The sequence below is a fragment of the Manacus candei genome, unplaced genomic scaffold (genome assembly GCF_025592945.1).
Source record: "Manacus candei isolate 608988 ecotype Guabito, Panama unplaced genomic scaffold, ASM2559294v1 h1tg000003l, whole genome shotgun sequence".
Lineage (NCBI taxonomy): Eukaryota > Metazoa > Chordata > Aves > Passeriformes > Pipridae > Manacus > Manacus candei.
This window is the reverse complement of record NW_026138051.1, coordinates 1,242,049-1,259,392: the sequence shown is the minus strand read 5'-3', so window position 1 is coordinate 1,259,392 and position 17,344 is coordinate 1,242,049. Positions and strand designations below refer to the sequence as shown.

At 50.1% G+C, this 17,344-nt stretch overlaps 1 protein-coding gene across 3 annotated transcripts in view; it reads right to left on the bottom strand.

Moving 5' to 3' along the window:
- The window catches only part of EDA (ectodysplasin A), a 67,260-nt gene that overhangs the window by 37,097 nt on the left and 12,819 nt on the right, over positions 1-17,344 (bottom strand). The window contains exon 1 of one of the 3 annotated variants that reach the window (XM_051789635.1): positions 2,456-2,575. The exons of the other annotated variants lie outside the window; for them this stretch is intronic. Within the exon in view, the coding sequence (XP_051645595.1) occupies positions 2,456-2,560 (105 nt within the window). The 5' untranslated portion in view covers positions 2,561-2,575. Of the gene's footprint in view, positions 1-2,455; positions 2,576-17,344 lie in introns of those variants that run through there. 3 annotated transcript variants of the gene reach the window in all.

Here is a 17,344-nt window from a genome sequence, read left to right as displayed (position 1 = left end):
AGGTTTTAACGGCGATTCCCATTCCTGCAGGAACTCACGGAATCGTGGTGGGAGACGGCGGCTGCCTGGTTAATTCTGTACAGGTAATCTGCTCAAATAAATTATGCTTTGTTGCTTAATTAATCAGGTCCACCGCAATTAACGTCAAGCAGCCCACGAGCTCACGCAGACGGGATTAACAGCCCAGTGCCTGTTTCGTTTCGGGGCCCAGCGATGGGAACAAGTCCCTGCAGGGCAGGGCCGGGTGTGGTGCCCTGGTGTGCCAGGGATGGTCCTTCCATGCAGGAACTGCCCCACTCTGGATCCCACAGGGGCTCCTTGGAAGCAAATGGGACACAGCACGGGAATGGGGGCAGGAGGGAATGTCCCCCTGAGCCCCGGATCCAGGAAGCACCAAGGGGCTGCTCAGCACTTGGCACCGGAGAAGCTGCCACCAGATAAATGTAGGGTCACCAAAAACTGGAATTACAAAATCATGGAATGGGTTGGGTTGGAAGGGACCTTAAAGCTCATCCAGATCCAACCCCTGCCATGGGCAGGGACACCTCCCACTATCCCAGGTTGCTCCAAGCCCCATCCAATGTGGCCTTGGACATTTCCAGGAGTGGGGCAGCCACAATTTCTCTGGGCAACCTGTGCCAGTGTTTTACCACCTCATTGTAAAAATAACCCAAATTCTGCTGCTGTTTAGTCCCCTCCTGGCTGGGCTTACCCTGTCTCCAGGGTAACCCTCTGGGTTCAGGAGCAGCTCTTACAGCCCTGGCACACACCAAACCACTGGCACGAGGGGAAACAACACCCACAGCACTTCACCCGTGGATCCTCTCAGAAGCAAAGTCTATGGCAGCCTGGCCCCACCTGCCAGCTGTGCCATCTCCTCACCCTTCTGAACGTGCTCTAGGTTATCTGGGCAGCTGAGGGGGCCAGAGGAGGTCCATGGGACCCCTGATGGCTCTGCAGAGGCAGTGCCTGATGAGGTGCCATGGGACTGACCACGAGCATCGTGCTGCTCGACCCAGGGACCTCCTAACCCACCACTCTGCCTGCAGTGGAACAGCAGAAAACTGAGCTTTGAGGGATGAGCTGCACGAGAAACGCCAGGATGTGCTGTAGAAACGGAAACTACGGGAAAAGAGCTGGGAGAAATTCAGGAATGTGAATTTTCCACAAGCCACTATCTCACACAGTCGGTCCCGAACACCAGCAACGTGCACTTCCCCAGCCGTCTCTAGGCTGAGCTTTGGGGCTGCCAAACCCAGCTCCACTTGCTGCTGCAAGGACCAGACGGATTCCTAATGAGAACAACATTCCCTGCTCCGTCTCCACATGGCAGCAGCGCTGCTTTTGGCGCACACAAACCGGCCCCAAACCCCACGGCCCGCGAGCAGGACCCGCAGCGGCACAGCACCGGCGAAGGGGCCGTGGGGCTGAGCAAAGGAACCCCGTGATGCTTTCAGCAAACCAACCTCAACCACAGCACCCAGAGCCACCGCAGCACCAGCACAGGAGGCAGAGGTGGCAGCTTGTGCAGGCCAAGCCTTTCTGCTCCGAGCTTTGAAGTGCTGAACCCAACTCTCACTCGTCTTCAAACGGCAGCAGAGGAGCAGCCGGCACAGCAGCTCCCACGGCGCGGGCCGGGGCCGTCGGACCAGCCAGATGTTTCCATCCCCAGAGCCAGCCCAGCTGCTGCACAGCTGCCTCACGTCGGGCTGTGTCAGCTCTGGTGCGAGAGCAGCGCCCGCTCAAGCTCCCTCATCACATGTTCTTACTTTCTGACGCCCAAAGAAAAAAGCTTTTGTACAGTTTGACTTGTTTGTTGAGAGGAGTTTAAGTATTTAAGTAGTATTTTAAGCTGGTGGATAATGCTTGTGCCTCTGCAGCAGCTGCTTCTGCGATGTATGGACAAACCGAGGCACTGGCAGACTAAAAGAACTGGAAGGTTAAAAAAAGAGGAGTCAGGAAAAAAATTTCTGCACAGTTCTTAAAATGAGGACTAAGCTGGTTGGGGCTACTGGAGTTGCCCAGCAGCTTTTGACCCCACTTTTGGCACTGGAATAGAGACAATTCCAGCAGCAGGGGGCAGGGAACTTGCCATCACAGAATCCCAGAATGGTTTGGGTTGGAAGGGACCTTAAAGCCCAACCAGATCCACCCTTGCCATGGGCAGGGACACTTTCCACTAGCCCAGGTTGTTCCAACCTGGCCTTGGACACTTCCAGGGATGGGGCAGCCACAGCTTCTCTGGGCAACCTGTGCCAGGGCCTCACCACCCTCCCAGCCAACAATTCCTTCCCAATATCCCATCCAACCCTGCCCTCTGGCACTGGGAACTGTTCTCCCTCATCCTGTCCCTCCAGGCCCTTGCCTAAAGTCCATCTCCAGTGTCCCAACTGGAACTCCAACACACACCTCACATGGCACATGGGAGTCTCATCCAGGCACTCCACACACTCACCAGTAACAGGAAGCACTGCTGTAGTGAAGGAAAATTAGGAAAACAACCCCCTCCTGCAGCCAGGGAGTATTTTCCTGCTTTTCCGTGTGAGACCAGCAGTGACATCGCTCGGGGCTCGGTGTTAGAAAAAAAATAAAACACTGTTTACAGACAGAATTTTGCAACTTCTCCAAATGTCACCCCGGGTCACATTTTGCCCACGATGGGGACACAAAACCTGAGGATAACTCTGAAGCCTGTGTAGCCCTGGGGGTGCCTGGGGCAGCCCCTCGTGTGCACCCTGTGGCTCCAGCATGGACATGGACACAGAGAGACAGCACCACGTGCTGAAGAAGGACCTATAAACCTTCAGAAGGCTTGAAACTGAAGAAGGATGGAAAATGTTTAGCTTTTGCCAGGAAAAAGTATCAAATATATCCTCATAGGATTTTTCAGACAGTTTGGTTTGGGTTTGTTTGTTGTATTCTTAATTTTCTTTTTTTCTTCTAAAGCTGAAACTGGTTTCCTAAATTATCTCGGACAAACAACCAGGACATCACACAATTCAATACCCAAACAAAGACTATTCCACTGGTCAGCACAAATTGAGTGAATGAAACCCTTTATTTTTTTGATAATGATCAGCCCCACTGCCTGCAGGGCTCTGGAAGGTCAAGGGAAGGATCTGGCTAAAACCCCATTTCTGAGGAGTGGCAGCATCAGGGACCAGCTCGAACCACCAGTGCCAGAACCCCCCCAGGGCTCTCAGGGTGATCCTGGTGTCATGATTTATTCCTCTGACCCCTGGGATCAGCCAGGCTGGGAAAGGCTCCCACACAGCCCCAAATGAGGGGGATATTTTAGCATAACCTTAAATAAACAAAAGCAGCAGAGAGGAGATGCTGCCGGGAACTACAAAGGGCAACTGTAAACACAACAGCAGATAAAGCAGATGGATGTTTTAAACAACCATTTGCACTGGAGAAAACACATGGGATACGTCCCTGAGCCCGCGGGGAATGAATTTACTGCAGCCAGAAACCACGTGGCACACTCAAATTTCCATTTATAACCATTACCTGCTAAGCCTGAAAAACCCACAAATAAAATCCAGGACAGCAGAAATTTGTAACACTGCAACGAGAAAAAGCAATGACTGAGGCTGCCACGTGGAGACAAGGACACTGGGAATCCTGGGGAGAGAGCTCGAGGTCTAAGGTGAGAAATGCTTCTGGTGGTTTTAATTCCCAGAGATCAGACACCCACCACCCCAAAGGAGAGGGAGGTGCTTGGTCTGGATCACATCAGACTCAGTTCTGACCTTCCTTTGCTTTCCAAGCAGAGAAAACAACTTGATTTTCATTATTAGCCTGGGGAAACACAGGGATGAGATGGAACGTGGAGTGAGCACAGCAGTGTGAGGAACCAGCCTCTTGTAATGGAGCTTCTAGAAGTAGCAAAGAATAGAAATTACCAATAAAACAAATAAATGGATTATTTTGGAATGACACCACCATTTAGATGATGGTATTTTGGTGGCAGCTCCCACTGCCCCGACAGCACCTTCACCTCCAGCTTACGGTTGTATTTTTAAATTTAAATAATTAAACCATGCCCAGAGAGGCAGGAGGAGAACACATTGCTCTGGATCAGAGGCAGACTCAACAGATGCATCCACTGGACTAATTCAGAAACGCTTGGCAAGACCAGAATATGCCAGATTCCCAAAATAGCCCATTTCCCACTTTCCTCTAAGTGCTTTGCTCTGTCTCCACATGGCAGCTCCACACACGGGGCTGGGATTAAGGGGGAATATTTCACCAGTGCTGGGAAGGGATCCTAGAGAAATTCAGGAACACTAATGATCCCCCCCTTGTTCCCAGATGCTCACATATATCACTCATCAGGGAGAGCACAAAGTCAGACAACTTTATGCCGCGAGGTCACCACTCAAAAGGAGGAGCCACCCAAGGCCTCTTTCAACTTTTAGAGTCAAGGAAAAAAGAGAAAAGCAGCAAGAACACCTGAGAGGGATGAAATACGCCCAGCACCACAGAAGCACAAGGTGTAAACCCCCCAAAAGTCAACTCACTGCTAAGAAACCCATCACCCGTCACTCGAGCGTGCAAAGCACTCGGAACCTCCCGAGCTTGCTTTCTTCAGGGATGCCAAAAGAAATGTCAGTTTTCCATTACCGAAGGGGAGGAGGGATTTCTGAACCGGCTGTTTGTGTGCAGGCAGGAGCTCCAGCAGCAAGTCCCAACACCTTCCCCTCCGGCCCTGCTTTATGGCCTCGCCCACACCCCGAGTGGCGCTTTGTCAGGCCCCGGGCGCTGACACGTCCCGCTCTGCACAGCTCCCCTCGATGGGAACCAACAAAAGGCTGGGCTGTGTCTCTGTGGATTAGCTGCTCTCATCCCTCTAGCCAGGAGCTGTACTTGTACTGTGCATTTATCACGATAATTCCCTCACCCAGGATTAGGCAGAAATCCCAATCAAAGGCAGCGACAGCTCAAAGCACCACAACCAACAGCGGCTGCTCTTCAGCACCAGGAGATCCGGGAGAGGCACTAGGTCTCACCAAGACCCTCTCAAAAGTGCTTTGCTACAAGTATAGCCTCAAGCTGTGCCAGGGGAGGTTCAAATTGGACATCAGGAAGAATTTCTTCATGGAAAGGGTTGTTAAACACTGAATGGGGTTGCCCAGGGAGGTGGTGGAGTCCCCACCCCTGGAGGTGTCCAAGGAAGGACTGGCCGTGGCACTCAGTGCTCTGGGCTGGGGGACAAGGTGGGCATTGGGCACAGGGGGGACTCCATGGGCTGAGAGGGCTTTTCCAACACCAATGATTCTGTGAAGTGACAAAGCACCACTTTCTGAAAGCTGGACACTGAGAAACTTTGGCCAGGGAGAAGTGCAAACAGTCAGTGATGGAAGCTGCTCTTCCACCTCTTTCCTAGTTTAGCACCTCCAGCATCTCTCACACACCCTCAGCTCTGCTGCACTTAAAGCTTCATCCATATTCCAGCATGTCTTCCCAAAGAGTCCCATCCCCAAGACCCAATATATATAATATATATATTAAAAAGCAACCTCTTTACCAATACTTCTCAAAAATTGGTACAAAATACACCACAAAACCACATCCCTCAGTATGAGGTTCCACTTTCCCACTTTCCCAGGGACACCATGCCAACACTCCAACACAAACCTAACCAGATCTGAGGCCTATCATTCACAAGTGGGTGATGAATAACATTGGGTTTTACAAATAATCCCCTGAACAGCTGCTCTGCTCCCCACTTCCCTCCTGTCCCTGCCCAGACTCGCTCCAAGGCTGCTCCCCGGGTTCCAGCTGGTGCTGCAGACACAGAATCACACACTCACGGGGTGGTTTGGGGTGAAAGGGACCCATTTGGGGTCATATTCATCACAGGACATATTGGCTGACCAGGCACAGTCAGCCAAAATTGAGTCTCCATTGCCTGAGTCACAAAATGACACCTCAGTCCCCCCAAACTCCAACAACAACGTTTCCAAACTTGTCGTTTCCAAAGAAAAAAGAAAAAGAGAAGCCAGAGGAACCGACAGTAAATGCAAGGAAAATCTGCTGTTAAAAAAACACTGTTAGAAAAAACAAATTTCAAACTCTGACACGTAACAGCAGGTTATCATGTTACCAAACCCCTCTAATTTTAGTTTAAAAACTCTAAACTGCACAATTATCAAACTCCAGGCATTAAATGCTGTGCCTTCATTAATTTCACATCTTTCCTTTTGTTGATCACTGATTAAGAGACTTAAACTGCAAACCCCAGCATAAGGCCCTTTACACTAAAAGGCAAACAAAAAGAGAGGGAAAAAGCTTCATTCCTCCTTCAAACTCACTAGTTTGGGCTTGACAAATCCCTCCTAAACCAGCAAAGTGCTCCGTGTGCAGGCACCGTCACAGCGAAATGATCCTTCTTTCCAGTTTATCCCAAAGTCAAACAGCTTGTGCAAAATTAATTCCTATTTTCTGTAGAGCGAACACTCCCAAGTACCCAGTAGGTAAAGGGCTGGATTTTTCCTGGCAACTCAACCCCCTCCAAAAAAAAAAAAAAAAAAGAATAAAAAGAAAACTTAAATAAGACACAAACCATGAGCTTTCATATAGCTTGAGGTCATTGTCTTTCTTCTGGTAGAGGAACAATGCTCATCTCCAGTGCACTGCGTGGCTGGGGCAGAGATCAAACAGAGAGACAAGGAGATAATTTATGATAATGAATAGCAAATGAAAATTAAAAAGAAATTAGGATTAGGAAGGAAAAAAGGCTCATTGAAATGTAAGCTGTGTGGAGGAATCAGCGTGGAGGAATCAGCATCCTCGGGCAGGCACAGGAGCCTGAGCCATCGCAGCCCCGACGTGCAGGACCCGGCACGGCAATTTTTGGGGTGAGGAGGAATTTTGTAGGGCATTTAAAGAATTTTAACATCCCCCCACAGCCGAGGGCAGGCTGAGGGGCTCATCACTCATCTCCCAGCAGAGGCGAGGCAGCGATGGGATCGCAAGAGTCCTTTCAAAGAGCCGTAACCAAAACCTGCACATGGGCTCGTGCCGCCAGCTTGAACTCACATGTTGCCTGAGAGACTTTACAGCAGGGTCTGGAGAAAGAACACACATAAACACAGTGCCTACACAAGCACAGAGCCTGGAGAGAGCGAAAAAAAACCCAGGAAAAAAACAAAGAAGAAAGGTTCTGGAATCCTCTGGCAGGCTTTGAAACAGATTTTGTATCAGCTGACGAGCGTCCCGGCTCAGCCATCTCTGAACTTCTGAAGGTTTGGTTTGAAAACAGTCAGGAGCAACCAGTGGATGGAGGAGCAAGAGGAGGTGGAGTTAAAAAAATAAAATACCAAAAGTACTTAAAAAGAGAGAACAAACCAAGATGGAAAACTACCTGCTGCAGTGACAGAAATCAAATAAATAAATAAACAAGTAAACAATGTAATTTCCATCACTGTTATTTTTTTGACTACCATAACTTCATGCAGACCAACTGGATCAGTCCCCAAGAGTCCACAAGCCATAAATCAGAGCAGCCCTGACCCCAGGGAACACGTACTCACCCACTAATCTCTTCAGCAGCTCAATACCAGCACATGGACCACTCTGAGCCTTGGGTCCAGACACTACAAATTAGATCTAACTATGCAAATCACAGCCATAACACTAAAATCAAAGTCCAAAACAATAGAAGAGAATCTAAACCTCACCCATAGACCATTTTCTCACAATATAATTTTTTTTAACACTTTCTGCATAAATCAGAGCAGCAATAGCCTGGGTTTGGGGACAAACATGCTGAAGCCTCTTCTAGTGCAAAAAAGGCTTTTCCAGAACCACCTTGTCCCTGGACACCACCTCCAGCCCCCTGGGAATGGAGGGGACATGGCACAGTTACCATCCTCTTCACCCACAGATCAGCTCCAGGTTGATTTTTTCAAACCAACATAAAATCATAGGATGGTTTGGGTTGGAAGGACCTTAAAGCTCATCTCATTCCACCCCCTGTCATGGGCAGGGACACCTTCCACTAGACCAGAGTGCTCCAAGACCTGTCCAACCTGGCCTTGAACCTCTGTCCCACTCCACACAAACCCCTCAGTGCTTCCAAAATAGTGTCAGAGCATGCAAAAATGGGACTGATGGGAAGCCAAGCCACCGTCCTGCCAGCAGTGGGTGACACAGGTTTTCGGGGCACACACCTCTCCCTCCCAGAACAGTGAAGTTTCTCTTCAACAGCCTCCTGCAAATGAAATCCCAGCTTTCCCCCGAGCTGCTCCAGCAGTTTGGGATGCCTTTTTTTCATTAAACCACTCATTCCGAGTCGAGAGCCTTTCCTAAATTTAATTTGAGCTAATCACTTTCTTGCCAAAGGAGAAAAACAAATCAAAGGTTTATTCAAATGCTATTGAATTCAATGCCTGTAAATTTAATTTCTAGCTGTACTTTTGTTTAAACATTTTACCGTGTTAATTACAACAAGCCATGCAAATTAGCCTGCCAGTGGAATAAAAGGTCTGTTATAACAGATAATAAATAGCTTTGAACCATAAGCTCATTAAGATGCTGTTCAAGTGTGTGCTCTGACTCCCAGGTTGAGATCAGAATCTTCATCCCAAAAGCAGGAGGAGGATCTTTGGGGCAGTACAAGCTGCTGGTGTGGAATGTCACATTCTTTCCAAAGGAAGATCCTGGAGCAAGAGGATGGTTTGGAACCCAAAACCTCAATGTCTGGTCTTGGGCTCCAAGGGAGCTATTTCAGACAGGTACCATGAATCCCCCACACTATTTCTGCCTATCCAGGACCATTTAAATGCCAAGCTTGGTGCAAATAAATGATTTCTTTAGTTGAATCATTGACATCCTTCAAGCCCTGCTGCCCTGATTACCTTTTTTAGGTCCAGATGGAAAAACAACTGAAGTGCCAAACACATCCCTTGCAGCACCTGCAGGAGAAGCTCAGCACCTTTCTGGTCTTTCACAAGGTCCCACCTTAACCTGCTCTGAACCTGCAGCCCAACAAAGGCTGGAGCCCAACACTGACCGAGGAGAGGCAGGAGGGATGGAGAGACCTTGAAGTGGTTCTGCCTTCACAAGACCTGGGAAAGATTCTGCAGACACGGAGCTGAGCAGTGAAGTTTCCCGTGCTGGCTGCAGGTCAGCTACAGGATACGCAGGATTTTGAGGACATCTGCTTGATCCTCCCCTTGTGATCCAACAGCCTGAGAAAGAGAAAGGTTGCCTGCCAACATGTTCACAGGCCTGATATGCTGCTGACATGGAGCCAGAGGAGACTTTCCACTTCCAAGCGGGAGCAGGTGATCCGCTGATATGAGTTACTGCAGGGCTGCAGCAGCCAAGGCTTGCACGGGATCCTGGTCTATCTGAGGGAAAACTGTCCAGCAGGCAAGTGCTGAGACACACAGACACCTGCACATCCCACAGAGGTGTGTGAATGGCCCCCCACCCAGGGCCACCACAGCCCACGGGGCAGCTCTGGGCCCTAACCCTGAGGAGGAGCAGCCACACGCCGGGGCTGAGATGGAGGAGACCTGCAAAGGCACTTGGATATAGTCACTCTGCACAAGGAAAAGCTTTTCCTCACAGGCAGGTGAGACAGGAATGTGAACACCAGCACCCTGGTCAGCAGGACACTGGCCCTGAGCTCTGGACCAACTTATCTGGGATCTCTCTCCAAACTGGCCAGGGCTGTCCAAGCACCAAGACCCCGCCAGTGCTCCTTCCCTCCTGCCTTTTGGAAGGACACCAGTCCCAATGCCAGACTCTGATCACCACACCACATCCTATGGGACCAGAGGTGACTCAGTCTCAGTTTGAGGAACATCCCTCTCCTCTGTGCAGGGCTCAGGGAGGAGAAGGAGGCGGATCCTTTCTGTACTGATGGCTCCCAACAGCCAAGGTCACCATCCCACCTTCTGCTGGATGGAGGCTTGGAGGCCATGTGTGCTTGGAGCTCCAGCCCAGCCCAGCCAAACAGTTTTGATGCTCATAGCTGGGTCCCATAGGGAATTATAGCCTCCTCACTAAAGGGGAAATGAAACAGCTAAAAAAATCCAATCATCAATCAAACAAGTCTATCAACACCAGCACTGGCTGTTCTATGGATTCAAGCAATGTCCTGCCTAAGGAAAAAGGAGGATTTACCACAGAGAGGAGACCACCACTCACAGTCCTTTCAGGCATCATCTCCCTCCTTTCCTCAGCAAAGATGAGAAATCCTGGGCAAAGCACCTCCAACTGCTCCGCTCCCACGTGGCCACGCAGGCAGCAGATGTTACAACCACACATCTGGCACATCAATGGCTCCCCCTGATCCCTTCTGCATGGACATCAGCCCACTGATCTCCTGAGCCAATGTGGGTTTCAAAACAGAACACAGGCAGGTGTTTGTCTCCCCAGTTGGTCTTTTGGCTCTGTTTTAAAGGCAAGGAGAGCCAACAAGAGCCGTAGGGAAGTCACAGAGCTCTGGCTGGAGGTGGTGACACAGTGGCTCAACACACCAGGCTGGCTTTCAGGAGTTGTGGCTGGAAAACTGTGGCTCAGCCACCTCTGCCATTTCGGACACAGAGGCTCCTCAGCACCACCTTCTCATTTACAAACCGGAGCGAAACTCTGCCCAGTCCAACCATCCCCTGCTCTGCAGAGCTCCTGCAAGGATGAAATCCACCCAGAACAGGGCCAGAATAGGACTTAGAATGGAACGTAAAGCCTGCAGCTTGACTTTGCAGCCAAAAAGGAAGAGCCTTGACCAGATTCCCAAGGTATATAAAATAATCACAAGGTGGAAGAAAGAGGAAAGAACTGAGATTGTGGGGATTTACTCTTTTCCCAAGCAACAGGACAAAAGGAAATGGCCTCAAGTTCTGCCAGGGAAGGTTTAGGTTGGATACTAGGAAAATTTTCTTAATGGAGAGGGTGGTCAGGCATTGGCACAGCTGCCCAGGGCAGGGGTGGAGTTCCCATTCCCGGAGGGATTTAACAGCCCTGTGGATGTGGCACTTGGGGACACGGGTCAGTGGTGGCCTTGGCAGTGCTGGTGGACGGTTGGACTCGATGGGCTCAGAGGGTTTTCCAACCTAAACGACCCTGGGATTGCATGAAACAGAAAATGAGACTAAACCCAAAGAAAAAGGGGTGTTCGAAGGTGAGGTGGGTGCACAGAACAGGACCAGGCCCTTCTGGGGACACACAAAGTTCTGAAGGCTGGGTTGGCTCAACCCAAGGGCACATGGAGGGGTTTGATGCCTCCAGCTCCCAGTTCTGGAAACATGAGCCTCATTTATCCTTCCTGGAAAAGTATGGGCAGCTGGAGAGGGGTCTGGTAGGTTTGTGCTATAAAAAGAGAATGGCACAACACAGAGGAGAAGGAATTTTCCATTCAGCATTAATTTGTTTTCATTAACACCCAATTCCACGGCTCACTTTTAGAAGAAAAGCTCTTTTGTTACAATTTCAGGGGCTGAAAAGGCCAATGAAGGGCTGAAAATGCTCCTCCCCATAACAATGGCTTCACTAAAGAGAGCAGTATCAGGGACCATATTCCTGATAGGGAATATCTAGGGAAGTCACTTACCCATGGAGTTTGGGCTCCTCCTGCCATAAGTTATTTTGTCATGGATATAGGAAATTCCAGGGAAAAGCAGTAGCCATATGAGCATCTTCAGTAATAAACTCCTCCCATACTTCAGGATAATTGTTTGCAAAGAATCCTGGAATGGTTTGGGTTGGAAGGGACCTTAGAAATCATCTTGTTCCAACCCCCTGCCATGAGCAGGGACACATTCCACTAGACCAGTGATGTAAAGGGAAAAGCATAATCCATAATTGAAACAAGGAAGGAAATCCAGTAGGATCAGATTAATAAAGAAATAAACAGAAAGGTGACTCTGCCCTTTTCCCTATAATAAAAGTCACTTATCAGGTTGCAAAAGGGGTTTTTTTTGGAAACTTGTCTATGTCTGACAGATGAGACATTGGATATTGTAAACCCTTGCTACAGGGTTGATGCAAACTCTGGGAAATCCAGAACTAATCGCAAATATTTACTTCTGATAAAGATATTTGAACAAGTGAAAGGAAGTTTGACAGAGGAATACGATTTGTCAGAGCTGGAGGACGCGTCTCCTGCACGCAAAACACTCTGAGCCTGCTTCTAGGGGTCACAAACCACTTCCCTTTGCTTTCCTACCCTCATTGGAAACCCTTTTATGGCGGCTTTGAGAGTTTTGCAGTGATTTCCAGCCAAGTTGGTACAAACCTGCCATGCAAGCCCTGGCCCAGCAGTCCCACAGTGCCATCCCAGCTCGGGCCTCCACACCCCGGCTTTGACAAAGGCACAGAAGGGTCCTGCAGCCCCTTCCCCAGCCATCACTGGAGCAGCCTGGGGTTCTGCAGGTCAGAGCTCTGGAAAACCTTCCCTGGAGGACCAGGATGGCCCTAGCATTGCCCAGACTAGAGTCAGATCCCAACGTCCACTCACTGCCTGTGTTTCAACATCTTGGTATGTTTTTACTTACCAAGAAGTGAAGGGCCCCAAAAGTCAGGACATGGTAGTTTCACAGATGGATGGAAGTGGACAAGAGATGGAGACTGTAGTGGAGAGGCCCTGGCACAGATTGCCCAGAGAAGCTGTGGCTGTCCCATCCCTGGAAGTGTCCAAGGCCAGGTTGGACAGGGCTTGGAGCAACCTGGGCTAGTGGAAGGTGTCCCTGCCCATGGCAGGGGGGGAAGAGATGATCTCTAAGGTCCCCTCAACCCAAACCATTCCATGATTCTGTGACACACTGAGATGGGGGAGAAGGGGCAGGAGGGACCACAGTGCCTTGAGCCACAGTTATGGGAAAGCAAACCCACATATGAGATATGGACCATTTTGTCATAGCCCACGACACAACCATGAGTGTCCCATAGTTGGGACACAGGGAAACCCATCCCAGGAAAGACTTCCAGTGCTATTTGCAGTGCAGGGGACGGGAAGCTGGTGAGCTGGGGCAGGTGTCTCTGAGCTAGGGAGGAGGAGAGGATGCTCCAGCCATCTCCCAGGCTGAGCCATGGCCTGCACAGGCCGGCAGCCACCACAGGCCACTGCAGCAACACACAGAGGGCAGAGACACTTGGGTGCCCAAAAGCAATGCTGGTCTGGAAGACGCAAAGCCTCGACCCTGCAGAGCACCCCTGGGAGAGCCGGGGGGGCTGGAAGTGCCCCCCGGCCTGGGAAGGCAGCTGAGAAAGGACAGGGACACGTATGACCCACTTCCCGGCCGTGCTGGAGACCACGTTTCCTCACGGCCCCTCAGCTGCGAGTGCTCGCTCAGCCCAGTCACGTCCCACAGCCCAGCACGCGCTGGCAGTGCCCGCTCCCTCCAAAAAACCCCCCCTCGGGGGCACCCCAGCCCTCCACAGCCCTGGGCATTCCCAGAAAACCAACAGCACCACGCTCCCTGTTCCTCTCCCTCCAGCCTGGCAGGTCCCACATACGTGCACTGCACTGCTGCCCTTCTACACAGCCCAAAATCTGCTTTGTTAAGGGTTTTGGGTTGTTTTTTGTCTTTTTGGTTTTTTTTTTAATGCCATGTTTAAAGTTGTACATTGTTCCAAAGTTTCCTTGTTTCATGTCATTGTTTGTAACTGTGTTTGAAAGTTGGCACATATTTGTTCAATTAAAGATTTATTTGCACTATTTGTTGAATAAAGATTATTCTTGCTAAAAGCTAAATAAAGTTTCATAAAAACTCACACATCCCATAAACAAAATACAATGTCCTTTCCAAAAAAGCGTTGCACAAAACATTTCAAAATCACTCAATTCATTATACAATAAATCCACACACAAAATAACAAGACCTTGCCAGAATACATAATAAAATCTCATTACAACACTTTCAGACCGGAGCTTCAAAGCGGGAGCACAAAGACTGCGCAAACCCCTCGGCCTTGAGCCGTCGCCGACGGCGTGGCCGGAGCGGCTCCGTGGTCACTCCGAGTCTCAGCACCCCCAACAGCACCCCTGGGTGCCACCTCCTGGCCTCCCAGTGGCTCCAAACCTGAGGTGGCTCCTGGTCAGCACGTCCCCCCCCCTGCCCTGGGCTGCATCCCATGGCCATTGTGCGGGATGTCCCCGTGGCTGGAGCGGAGACGTCGCTCGTGGCCTGAGTGTCACACAAAAGCCTCCCAAACCACAGGATCACGGGGAGAAGGGCTTCCAGCACCACATGAGCCCCGAAAGCAAAGTCCCACTCAGCACCCAAACCCCATGGATCCTTCCAGAGCCCAGCACATCAATAACCAGGTTGATGATGGTTACAGTTGTAACCATAAATCCTTTAAGTTTGCACCAAGGTTTAGGGCAGAAGGCACTGCTGAAATACACTCAGGGAATCCCAGCCATGAAAAAGCATCCCTAGACCAGCGAGAGCCCTGAGATCCACTTCCAAAGGAAAACGGCAGCCCCACTGGTTTCCTTGCACCCAGACAAATGCCAACACTGAACGTGCCAAAGGCACAGGCAGCACTGGCCTTTGGGCATCTCGAACTGGCACAAAAGAGGACAGTGGCTTTGCCACTGCCACCTGCCCTGGTCATGCCAAAACCGGAATCACAGAATATCCTGAGCTGCAAGGGACCCACAAGAATCATCCAGCCCAGCTCCTGGCCCTGCACAGACACCCCAACAATCCCACCCTGTCCCTGAGAGCCTTGTCCAAATGCTCCTGTAGCTCTGGCAGCCTTGGTGCTGTGCCCACTGCCCTGGGGAGCCTGGTCAGTGCCCAACCACCCTCTGGGGGAAGAACCTTTTCCTGAGATCCAACCTAAACCAGTTTCAGATAAATCTTCTTCCCCCCAGCCCCAAGTGACCACACTGCCAGAGCTGTGCCTCTGCACATGATCTCTGTCCCTGAGCAATCACTGTCCCAGCGCACAGAAACACCCGCCTGTGGAAAACTGACATTTTAATGTACAGCTCCAGAACACCACAATTCTTCCCCCAACCAGAACTTGGAAGCTGGAGAGGTTTTGGGGTCTTTTTCCCGGGTTTTAAGTGCCACAAGAGAAGCCCCCATCGCCGAGGGCTCCCGAAGGGCAATCGCCGTGCACCAGCTCCGCTCCCTCCGGCAGAAATCTGCAGCTTTATGGATGCACTTACCTACCCCCCTCTGAGCAACAGCTGCCCATGTGGGTTTGGTTAGTTTGGAGTAGCTACTCTGCAGCAGCACTGGCAAGAAACCCCCCTGTGCCGAGGAGCCCTGGGCAAGTCCCAAAGGGTGAGGAAAGGGATGACGGAGCACGACGGGCGATGGCAGTGCCTGAGTCTCGCCTGGCTGGGTGTGACAGAGCACCCAGGCTCTGCTGAGCAAGGAAAACTCGGGAATAACACTAGGAAGAACCTGCTGAGAGAGAGGGATGAGGCTATGGAATAGCTTTCCAAGAAAAATGGAAGTGGAGTTGGCTCTGCTGCCCGAACAGCGAAGGGCAAGCAGCAGAAAAGGCAGGTGGAATGAGATGATTATGGAGGTCCCTTCCAACCCAAGCCATTTTGTGATCCCATGATAACGGACACCACAGCACTGATTCCCTGTCTCCTGAAAACCCAGCTGCCGACAGACACATTTTCCACCTGGAAAAGCTCCTTTAGTTTATTAAAATCAGCTGCTAAAGCTCACGCCAGAGGAGGAGGGATGGGGGACAAAGGCAGACGAAGGACAAAGACCCTTGAAACGGGTCCTGGTGAGAAGATCTGAGGTACTCAAAGGTCACCCCACTCCACAGCAGGGTTAAAGCTCTGCTTGTTCCTGCCATTTCAAGCACATAATCACTTGCATTAGTTGCTAGAGACGCCTCCCTCCCAGTTCTTGGTGAATATCTTGTCTCCCCAGGCAGAGCAGTATGAACTCATCGTGGTTTCCCAATCCTGACCGGGGGCTCCGTGAGCTACTGGCAATACATTTAATAAGTTATTATGCAAATAAAAACTGGACTCGGCCAAGTGAAATATGCTGGCTCTTCAAGTCCCATCTGCATCACAGCAAGGATCTCAATGAACTTTAAAATACTTATTGTCACCACAATGGGCAATATTATATTCTAGTTTGGATCTGTTCCTTCAGAGCATTTGCTCTCATTTGTAGATATTTTTAGATTTTCCTATCCCACTCCTCATTATGAAACACTGAGCTGCAGATTGATTTATTTCTTAAAAGCAAGTTGCTGTTTTCCCAATAACAGATTTAACAAATTTGTTCCACCTGTTCAGTTATGCTTCCAATGTCTTTTTTGTGGTTTCATTGAAGTTTTTTTTAATCCAAACCTCAAAGACTCTAAACTCAGCATTAAAAGACAAGCTCAGCATCATCACTACCACTCACAATTCAAATGCTGCTCCAAATTACTGCAAGCTTTCATTTGTAAGTCGATACAGACAGTAAGATTATGGAGCTTAATGGCTGTGGGCACAAACACACGCTCTTCCAAGGGTATTCTCCTACTGTAAATCCTACTTAAGTGGAACAGGGGCTCACTGCATCCTCCTCACCATCTTCCTCCCTCACCTCAGCCACTGTCTTCAAACAGAGAGCTATTTAAACAGAAATTAAATAATCCTCTATATATTTATCAGAGCCCCTTGAGCCCGGGGTTTTCCATCACTTTATTGCACCAGCAGGAGAAGCTGTGGCTGCCCCATCCCTGGGAGGGTCCAAGGTCAGGCTGGACAGGGCTTGGAGCAACCTGGGCTAGTGGAAGGTGTCCCTGCCCATGGTAGGGGGTGGAATGAGATGGTCCCATCCGGACCCCATGAACTGCTTCTAAGAACAACCCATCTGCTCAAACCACCTATTTTTGCGTAGCCTCAGTTCACAACTGACCATGCAAGAAGTCCAAGCCTTAAAAGAATAATTTCTAGCTTTCCCAAGTCATTCTTAGGAAGGATTTGAGAAGCAGCATTTCAGTGCACGCTTTGCTGGCTGCTGGTGTGAGTGCGCAGGTGTGCACGAGAGCCGGCCAAAAATTCGGCGTCATTTTTATGCCAAGAGTTCTGTTACGGAGGTATCACGGGGGAAAAAGAACACTGTATGAAACAACCCAAGTCCTTCCAATCCGAAAACATGCAATGACAGCAGAAGCCTGAGAATAGTCCCAGAATCATTAGATTGGAAAAACCTCCTGAGATCATCCGGCCCAACCATTCCCCAGCACTGCCAAGGCCACCAATAACCCACGTCCCCAAGTGCCACATCCACATGGTTTTTAAATCCCTCCAGGGGTGGAGACTCCACCCCTGCCCTGGGCAGCCTGTGATAGGCCTGGACAACCTTTTTTCCATGAAGAAATCCATATATCCAACCTGAAC